The 11,042-nt window shown below is 34.9% G+C and overlaps 1 protein-coding gene across 2 annotated transcripts; it reads left to right on the forward strand.

The window, feature by feature from the left end:
* The first annotated feature begins 4,322 nt into the window (after window positions 1-4,322).
* Window positions 4,323-7,301, forward strand: LOC108685043 (trichohyalin-like). Of its 2 annotated transcripts, XM_018189661.1 has the most exons (3): window positions 4,323-4,543; window positions 5,041-6,280; window positions 6,399-6,480. In XM_018189661.1, the coding sequence occupies exons 2-3, from the start codon at window positions 5,073-5,075 to the stop codon at window positions 6,400-6,402; spliced, it is 1,212 nt and encodes a 403-aa protein (XP_018045150.1). In that variant the 5' UTR covers window positions 4,323-4,543; window positions 5,041-5,072; the 3' UTR covers window positions 6,403-6,480. The 2 variants fall into 2 exon arrangements, with proteins under 2 accessions (XP_018045150.1, XP_018045149.1); XM_018189660.1 differs by having other exon boundaries at window positions 5,041-7,301.
* Window positions 7,302-11,042: the final 3,741 nt, after the last annotated feature.

An 11,042-nucleotide genomic window follows, 5' to 3' on the forward strand; every position in this document is an offset into this window, starting at 1 on the left:
CGGAAATCAGATACTAGCAGATATTCGGTTACATTCCTATTAAAAATAATTTTGAACCAAAATAATTATGTAGAATGCTCATTTTGCTAGAATGTTAAAACTTTTTACTCATCATATTTAAAATTCTCGCGTATTATTTTAATAGTTCAAAATTATTTTCAAATTTGTATCTAGCTACATTTTTTTAGATACTTCAACAAAATTTTTCTTCAGTAAAAATATTTCTTTCTGTGCAAATTTATCATAAATTAAAATTCACATACGCGAGACCATTATCAAAAAATACAGTTCCGTGAATGCTGTGACTTCCGAAAAATTATATCTTTGCAAGATTAGCACCTTATTTTCGCACATGGACACTTGCTCAAGCTACAGCAGAGATCGGAGAATCGAGTGAAGACATTTTCATCACAGACACGAATGTCTGAGAGGCGTGATTCTGAAAGAGTCGTCTCCTTAACTGCCTCAAGTCTCACGAATATATAGCCGATCACGGGACTATGGTTAGACTTCATACTATTTATCGACGTATACTGCGATCTCCAGACCACGGGACGTTTCTTTGCGTTGCAGCACATAAACATCGTCGCTTTTGGTGGCGGGAACGAGAAATCCGGCTCGATACTTATATAGCGTACGAACGTTTCCATCCATCGTATAATCTCTCTCTCTCTCTCTGTTATTCCGAGTTCTTTCCCCCCAACCCCACCGGTCGTTGGTTCGCGGTTGACGGTTTTTGCCGGACGCGCCTGGGCACTCTTCGTCTCCGATACTATATTATACGTGCTCCGATAATTAAGACGTTTTCATCTGAAGTTGACGTTTGCGGTGACGTGCGCACACGAGTCCGCATCCGGACGAGCGTTTCGGCGACGGCGGCGAGGAAAAAAGCTAATCGTTATGCATCGTGTCGATAATTAATAGTGTATATGATCGAAGATCGCGTTCCTGGAAGAAGGAGGAGGCGCAGGATTGCTGATAAAAAGTGCGAATATCCACGTGTAAGATTTATCGACATCCGATGAGAATCAAAGAAAATCGTTGACCATTTTTAGACGTCCTGAGCGTAATTGGACACGAAGATGTTAACCATACACTTAGGGGGGGCAGTTTTGCGATTAAACGAGGAATGGTTTGGGATGAATTAAAAAACTTTCAGTTTGGTTATATGTCTCTATAAAAAAATGTTATTAGTTTAATAATTTGCCAAATAAAGTTTAACAAATTTGATATTATATTAATTGTATTTGTATTAAACTCATATTCTTCCAGACTAGAATCTGTGGACATAATTTGACAGCTGATTGCCAGGAAAAAATGAGTATTATATCTGTTATTTTATAATAAAGCACATATAATAGTGTCATTTTTGTTTAAATAATTTATTGTATTTAAATGTTTATGAAATGGCAACGAATTACAGCAATTATGAATTCTACTTATTATTTCTGATCGCCTACTATCATTTCAAACATATATATATTTTTTGTTACATTTTTGCTAACGTTTAACATAAACAACAGCTTTGCAATTGTATACACATTTAAATCCAGAGAGGAACTAAGGATAAAATTAATCATATTAAAGAATTTTACAACAACTGTAAAGCTATTTCTTTTTGCTAAATGCAATTATTGTATTGATAAAACTTGTAGCAAAAAATCTTTGCAAAATCTGTTTTAATCATGGATGATGTAGATATCTATAATATATATTATATTTTATAATTAAATATATTTTAAAATACATATTTTAAAATTAAGTTATATTATATTTTAAATTTCTCACAAGAGCGTTATATGCACACTATAATTCTAAACATGACTTTAATAATCTTAAAGAATCAATAAAAGGATCATATTAGCGTCTTAAGACATTACTTACGACAATCTTGAAATAAGAACAAACTATGAATACGGCCTATGAATGCGTACATTTAAGACCGTCTTAAATAATGTCTTAAGATACTAATGCAGCTCTCTAATCAGTATTCATAGGCTGTGGTCAAAGTCTTGCTACAAACGCTTTGAAGCATTTAACCAATTACCAAAGACCAATTACAAAAAAGAATTTTGCAAACTGACTAATTAAAAAACGCTTCAAAATGTTTGCAGCGTCGCATTGACCCAATAGTGAGAAAGCAACAAGCTATTTTCTCTTGCTGATTCATACTGGATTCAACGTTAGTCATACGACGCTCTACAATGAATCAAAAAACAGGATTTTGCTTTGTATCATCGATCGATTGCGGAGCGTCGGATTATGGTAGAAGTAATATATTATAGATACTTTTGCGTATTTTTTGAACATAAAAAGAGCAATACTCAGAAGTCACGTTAGAGCCTTAAAAAAGACTCCCATCAGTGGCCTAGTTTTCATTTAATCCGGATCAGAATGTAAGAACCAACTATAATCGAGTATTCCCTGTTACAGTCGAACGACAGAGGAATACTCGACTGTAGTTGGTTGATTCTTAAGGCCATTCTACATTGATCGTATCGTCACAAGTCACAAGCTTATTACTTCAGCCAATCCTTCAATTTTAAAGTCGCATGATACTTACAACGCTTCTAACGCTACGATACGATCAATGTAGAATGGCCTTTACATCTGATTCAGTTTAAATTCTCGGTGGAAACTAGACCATTGAGACACAAGTCTGATTGGCTGTCTAAAACACATGATTTCCCGTTTCTTACCAATGTAGTTAACTTTAATCTCGGTTCAATTTACTTTTCATCTTTTTCTAGTTCTAAAGATTAGAAAAAGACGAAGAATAAATTGAATCGAGTTAAAGTTAATCTACTTGGTAGAAATGGACATTAGACAGTCAATTGGTGATCACGATTTTTTTTCACATTGTGTTTACACGCATAGGCTATTGTAGCATATAGTGATGAGATATTATATCAATAAAACCTTAAACACAATGCGAAAGAACAGCGATAGCGATAAAAATAACACAATTTCAACTTAGAAATTAAATACACTGGAATATACAGTTTCTGATAGGTTGAAATCGTGTTATTTCTATCGCGATCGCTATTCCTTCGCATTGTATCCGGAGCTCAATAGTATTCTTGGCAGCGATAATCCAATCTAATGACTCCGGCACACCAGCGCGATGTTCTCACGCGCGACACGCGATATCCAATGAAAATATATCTTTAGAATGAAAACAGGTAAAGTACATTCATTACACGAATATCGTGCGACAAACATCGCGCTGGTGTGCCGGAGCCATAATCCACTTATGTTGAATCTCTGTTTTCTCGCCATGTTGCCGCGGTTATTTGAAATTGGTATTATGTCATTATGTTGCGTTATTTGCTTCAAAAATAGAAAAAAATATAAATTTCTGCATTCTTTTTTTCGGAACTATTCCCTAACAGCACAAATGTCAATATGTCGACTATAAGTTGATTTTCTAAGTCAGACCTTCAGAGTTGACTGTAAATCGATTTTATACAAACATCCTTTCAATATCGACTTTAAGACTAGTGCGATTTACGCTCATAAAGCTTAAATGTAGAATCATTTCGTCCTTGTTGTTTAACTATATGTTGTTAAACAAAGATGAATGCTGTTAATGAGCGTTGTGGGCATGAATCGGACCATAGCCTAGAATAGTTGACTTAAAGTCGGCTTATAGTCGTCTTTAAAGTAGAACATTGTATGACTTAGAGACGTCTCCAAGTCGTCTAAAGTCGACTTACGGCTGTCCATTTGTCAGACGTCTAGAAGCTATAGTCGACTCAAAGTGCTGTTAGGATTTGTGTACATTTTTACTTGACACGTACTAATTTTCACAATATGTCATTTCAAAAGGCTGCGTTCAAAAACGTCACTTGGATGCCTCGGAGGTCTAAAAATTAACATTAAAATTAAATATTAAATAAGGACAGATGAATCCGAAGCATCGGAAACATTCGAGCGACGTTTCTGAACGCAGCCAAAGTTATCGCGATATAAATGTTCAAAATTGCATCTGATTATACACAGAACGGTACAAAAATTCGTCTCGAAAACGAGCATACCTATTATTTTCACTGTATGTCAGATCTAGTATGATTCCAGCATCTGTTTTATTATCGTTTTTTCTCTGTCTTACTGTCATTTCTTCTCGGTCTTACTATCGCTTTTGTTTTTTAAATATGATGGAACCAATAAAAAATCATTACTCGATGACTTAATTCTTATTAGAGAAACTCTACATATTGCCGCCCCTTGGCGCCACCTTCGATTTTAACGCGGCTTGAATTCTGTTCTAAAGTCCGCTCTCGAGTCTTGTTGCCATTAGCAATGACGAGAGACGTGGATGGACGAGCGGCGCTCGACGTTCGGATGAATTTCGGATAAAGACGCGTGGTCAGTTTGACAATATGCCGAGTTTACGTGCGATTTGCGGCGTTTAGCATGTAACGCGAGAGCAAGAATGATGATCGCGTTGCACTTGTTGCTGACGGATACTGCGGAAATGCACGACTCCGAAATGCCATCCACGCTGCCATCTTGAATCAGCTGTCAAGCAGACGATACGCAGGTATGGAGCGCACTTCCGAAAGGTTCTCACATCTAATTATCATAATTTTGTCGACGATTCGTGCAAGAAATCGACATTGCTAAAATCTCGTTTACTTTTTTGATTAGAAATACTTTTAATACTATTTGATACTCTATTTTCGGTTTTGAAGAATGCGTGTATATAAATAATATTACAATATGATAATTTTGAGAATAATTATACAAAAAAGGCAAATAAATCGTCAAATGACAGAAGAATTTGTTAGAAAGATAGTCAATTGTAAGGAACACTCTAATATACTAGTTATGTTATTATATATTTTATATATTTTTGTAGAGAAATAATTGGCAATGAATTTATACTCTAAAATATATGTTTTTCATGACAAAAATATTCGTGAAGAGAGTGAAACGCGTTATTAATTTTGTAATACAATTTTTATCAGACTTAATGTTTTGCGATGCACATATAATTTTCAAACAAACTATTTACAATATTTTATCGTATGATTTCAGCGTTTAGCGCATTATTTGAATTCTGGTGGGACATGGAAATATCTGAAGACGGTGTACAAATAAGAAATCAGCCAGCAGACTTGCTCTCAGTGTACAATAAGCAGAAGAACGATGAACCCGAAGCCGATATTAATGAAGTCGAGATAATTACATCAGCGGGACATTTTTGTGCTATCGAGATCAGAGAGTCCAAGAACTACAATGAGAAATCAATTGACAAGGATCAGAGTGAGGCAAATGAATTAAACGCTTCAGAATCCACTTTAGGAAACATACAACATACTGAGAACGGTGCTATTACTAATGTATTAACTGATCCAATTTATTTAGACACTTTAGACTCCGATTCTATAAATATCGAGTTTCAAAAACAGCCAAACACAACAGAAGTGTTTATTCGAAACGATGAACATATACAAACGACCAATTACAATATATCTACAGTAACGATACCAAATGAACTCTTAGATGGACTCAACATCAATATAAAAAAAGAAGATGATGAGGATCATGGCACATTGTACACTGCAGAATGGTTATGCGATGGCAATAATGACGCCAATATACGACTAAGGATCTTGAAAGATGCTAAACAGAATATACAAATTCCCGTTGATGTTGACACCAACGATGTGATCGCACTAGCAAAACGTAAGAGCCAATTAACAGATGGTAAAGATAATCTTGAACAGGAAAAGACTAAAGTATCCAGAAGATCAAAGAAACACATCAGGCTAAAGTCCGCCGCGCATCATCAAGATTACAGGGAAAGATTGAGAAAAAAGGCTGAGTGTATGAGAGAGAAACGGAAAAAGTTATACGAGCAAGAGAGCGAGGAGCAACGTTTGCAGAGGTTGGCAAAGGAAGCGGCGAAGAGACGCGAGATGAGAATGTATTACGAGACGCCGGAGCAACGGAGAAAACGACTTGACGCTGAAGCAGCAAGAAAAAGAGAATACAGGATGTACAATGAGACGCCGGAAGATAGGAGAAAGCGACTGGATCGCGAAGCCGAGAGAAGAAGAATTAAAAGATTGTCATTATACGCAAACGAAACGCCAGAACAGAGAAGGGAAAGATTAAATAAAGAGTCAGCAAAGAGACGAGAGGCCCGATTGAATCAATATGCTAAAGAGACAGAGGAAGAAAGGAAAGAAAGATTACGAAGGGACGCACTGAGAGCCAGGGAAATGAGATTCACGAGATCCGCCATCGAAACGGAAGAGGAGCGTAGGCAAAGGTTAGTAAAGGATGCCCTTAGAAAAAGGGAGGTAAGGATGCATGGGGGCCATTCAGTGAACAATAATTTTACGGAACTCCAAACCGTTCGCAATTTTCAAGAATTGAACGATGTGCAGATAAGGGACAATCCTGAAAATCAATTGGACGGCCATTATCTGAGCAACTGGATGATGTGGTTTCAAAATACATTGACACAACCGGTTCACAATAGAGAGCAGGTCGCAGAGCCGCAACCGCAGCATAATAGATAACTTGTGTTTTCTGTCATGAGAATACTTTGAAGACTTTTATATGTGAACGGTACTGATAATAGAGACCAATCTGGATATGCTTTATATATGCTTCCCATACAATTTTTGGACGTGGAACGACACAAAAAATCGTAACGACACAATTATCATTACGCCAATTATTATTAATAACATTACGAGATTTACAATAGCAATAGCTAAGAGAGTTATAAATTCGTGTTAGAAACACTATTTTATAATATTTATAAACGCGAAAGAGCGAACATTATTACATTATTATGCTATCTTGTCGATATAAAAGGAAATCGTATACTTGTTCACATTTTATCAAAATGTTGACGATAGATCAATTAAAAAAAAAATTAAGCATTTTCCAGTGTTTGCGTAATATTCGACGATTTAAATTTTAAATTTTAAATACTTAAAGATTTTCTGCTTGTAAAAGAAATACATCTTAAAGTAACACAGTGGTTACTCTTTGATATTAGATTTAAGTGTGTAAATAATTTTGCTGACATGTTGATGCATGAAAGAATGAGAGTTGTACATTGGAAACAAACAAGAGAAGCAATTCTTGCCAGTGCCTTTTATTCATTGTTCAACAAAATAAACATTCAGACTGATTCATTAATACATATGGCATTTGAACATGAGTGAATGATTCTGGTGAAAGTTTGACTGTCTCTTGTGTCTATTTGTACATATAATTACTATGTACTTCTTTCTACAGTTCCTTTGTAATAAATAAAATAATAAATTGTGTTATAATGCGTCATTCCAGTTCTTCTGTAAATATTTAATTTTTAAAAGCTTATAATTCTATTGTATACTTATAGAATTGTTTGACGATTATTTTATAAACATTTATAAATAAAATATAATAATTTAATATAGCATAATAATTAAAATTTAATATAATAGTGTAATGTATTGTTTAATGATTTGTCTAATATTTTTATTTAGAATAAAAAATACCATTAATACAAATTATTACAAATTTAATTTTATAAATTGAATTATTAATTTACAATCAAAAAATACACAAAAAAATATATTTAATATAAATTTTATTTAATTCAATGTTCATAAATATGTAATAAACAATATGAAATAAAATCAATACGAATGTTTTAAATAAGTTAATAAAACAATGAGTGGGTTCAAGTCGGCAAAACATACTTGAGCGAATGAGCATGATTTGTTCTTATTTGTGGATCCAATTAATGATTGCGTTCAACAGAAAAAATAGCTTTGCAAATGTGAAAAATTGTTCAATACGATTGATTGCTTTTGACTTCTTATAGATCTAAACGCATAAACCAATTATATTAAAGAATTTCAGTTGCAAAACTGTTTTCTCTACTGAACAGCCAATCATGTTTAGTTGCTCGATGAACAGGACCTAATTGCTTTGTCAACTTGAATGCGCTTATTGATATCATAATGCATATGTATATGTACTAGAATCGGTTACTAAAAAGTTGCAATACTTTTTTCGATGGGTTTCGAAATGCAACCTATTCATCACTACTCACCGAGTGATTGGTCCTTGTTTATGGATTCAGAAGTAAAAACCAATCGCTTAGTGAGCAGACTACATTCCCATTAAAAAGTACATATTAAAATCCATTAAAAAAAATATTGCAATCTTTTAGTCGGTGAATGTATGTACACTCAAGGACTTTGATTTTTTTTCGGTTACTTTTTTAAAACTTCCAAAAATTTATTTTATTTCATCTTTACATCAAATTTAATTGTAAATGGACGTAAGATTTAATCATGTCGTTAATCGCGCACTATGAGCATTAATGTAGAAAAATGATCATTTTTTTAGTTTGTGAAAATTTCCAAGGGAAAGAATCGAAATCCTTGGGTGTACACTCACGAATATCAATTTTTTTCCTCGAAAAATTTTACAAAATTTTACTGAAAAGTGACCAACTTTCTATAGTCTTGAAAAGTGGATCAAATCAAAAATCGACAATCTATTGTATAAATAGACGTGTATCCTCAATAAAGTCCGATCGAAATTTCGGTTTCGGTTTCGTTTCGATCAAAAATCAATGTTTCATTTTGATTTCAATTTCAACTGAAATTAAGAGAAAATTTCGATGGGTAAACCGAAATTGTACAAATTGGCAATTGTACAAAAGGCCAGAAAGCATTAAAAAAATAACTGTTCGATTTTAATTATTAATTCATTAATTAATTTGAGTACAAACTTTGATTTGATCTTAATAACTGTGATAATAACAGTGATTTGATTTCTTTAAAAGTTAAGAATACAATATTATTATATTATTATAATTAAATATTTTAATAAAATCTTGTTTTTCAAAGAGTACATAAATTTGTCATGATTTCTAAAAATTATGGTCTTTGTAAATTTAATCCAAAAGCCTCGATTTTAACTCCGGCTGACTTTTTTAACTTCTCTCTCTCTTCTTTTTTTTTTTAGTAAGACTAAACTAAGTTTCGGTTTCGGCTGGAGGTCAAAATGTGATTTCATGCAGACTCTAATCCTCAGTGCAAAAAAATGGATGCTGCTACATAGTTTACATTCATTCTTCAGAGAGCAGTAGTGCGCGACAGCATTTTGCGGTTACAGAAAAAAGATCATCCTCATATCGTTTCTTAAGTTTCTACCTATTAGAACATTACTTAAGATGGTCTTAAAACAAGAATCGACTATGAATACTAGCTTTAATATTACACATTGGACGCGATGAAAGACGAATGATATCCAACAAAGATCTCCTTTGCGTCGACGTCACGATTTCAACATGACCATACTCAGGAGCTTTAAAATTAAATATTTTAAAGATATTAACAAATAAATTTTTTACATTACGTGTCGGCTCTGAATCGTGAAAGCTCTGCGTCAGTCTGAATTTTGAATCAAAGAATTTAATCCTTATAACTCGGGACCGGACCATATGTGATCTTTGACGAGAGGTGGGAATCATAAGAAGTCTTACGATTCTAGTAAATGGAGAGTGAGACACGTCATGTTATAAATATTCTAGTTTATTGTTGACACTAAATCCTAGATGTACTACATGGGCTGAAAAATCCCGGGATTTTTCAATACGTGATGTCATTAGAAAATGAACATGATTCATTTCGAGAGGTTCATCTGTCACTAGTTTATGTATGAAGTTTCATGACATTTCGTTCATTCGTTTACAAGCTACAGTCGTTTAAGTGGCGCTACTTTCGCCTTCGTTCTGTACCATCACGATAACGCACCATCACACATGTCCTTGAAAGCGATGGCCAAATTGGACCAATTACGATTCGAATTGGTTGCTCACCCACTCCGTATTCTCCAGACTTGGCCCTCAGCGACTATTATCAAAAAACGCTTGTTTTCATTAAAAGTCCCGGGATTTTTAAAACAAGCGTTTTTTGGGCAAAGTTATATCTATTCCTCAACATAGTTGCCTTCGAGGGCGATACATTTGCTATAGCGATTTTCCAACATTTCGATGCCCTTTCTGTAGTACGAAACGTCCAAGCCTTCGAAATACGCCTCGGTTTCCGCGATGATTTCCTCATTCGATGAATTTTTCGGTGAATCTCTTTCTCTGGAGTCGCCGCTTGAAGTTTGGGAACCGATAATAGTCGCTGGGGGCCAAATCTAGAGAATACGGTGGGTGAGCAACCAATTCGAATCGTAATTGGTCCAATTTGGCCATCGCTTTCAAGGACGTGTGTGACGGTGCGTTATCGTGATGATACAGAACGAAGGCGAAAGTAGCGCCATTTAAACGACTGTAGCTTATAAACGAATGAACGAAATGTCATGAAACTTCATACATAAACTAGTGACAAATGAACTTCTCGAAATGAATCATGTTCATTTTCTAGTGGCGCCACGTATTGAAAAATTCTGGGACTTTTCAGCCCATGTAGTAGTATAGCATTTCGGATTTTATTCGGATCAAAATAATCGGGACCGATTATGTAGACCTCTAGTGCGAGAGGTTGTGTTGCACATAGAAATCTGTCGATTAAGGACTCAAAAGTTATCGGAATGAATGAAGAAATATTACGCGGAAGAAAAGCGGAAAACTCTTCTAAAAATTCTATGCTCGAGTCGGCTGGTGATAATAATCGAGATGGAGGAATGGACTGAAGGATGGACTAGAGGAATCAGGAGTTGGAGATGAGGTGTCAGAGAAGATTCGCTCCGTCAGAGCATCCGTAAAAGCGGGTGACCGAGATCGAAAGGGAGATGAAGGAGATCGAGGAGGTATCGTCTCTAATGCTTCTTAGATAGTCGAGCGAAGCCGGCGGTGGCGGAGAACGCGTCCTCGGCTAATGACTCCGATTCTGAAAGGTTTCGAGATATTTCTGGTACGCCTGGTTCAGTAGTCTCCGCATTTCGAAGTAAGGCCGGCTTCTAAGCCAACCTTTGTATAGGCGGTTGGTTAAGCGTGGCACAGTTATAAGTCGGGTTAAACTTCGCAGTGAATAGGTATATATATATATATATATATATATATA

Source organism: Atta colombica, unplaced genomic scaffold (assembly GCF_001594045.1).
Source record: "Atta colombica isolate Treedump-2 unplaced genomic scaffold, Acol1.0 scaffold145, whole genome shotgun sequence".
NCBI classification, from domain to species: domain Eukaryota; kingdom Metazoa; phylum Arthropoda; class Insecta; order Hymenoptera; family Formicidae; genus Atta; species Atta colombica.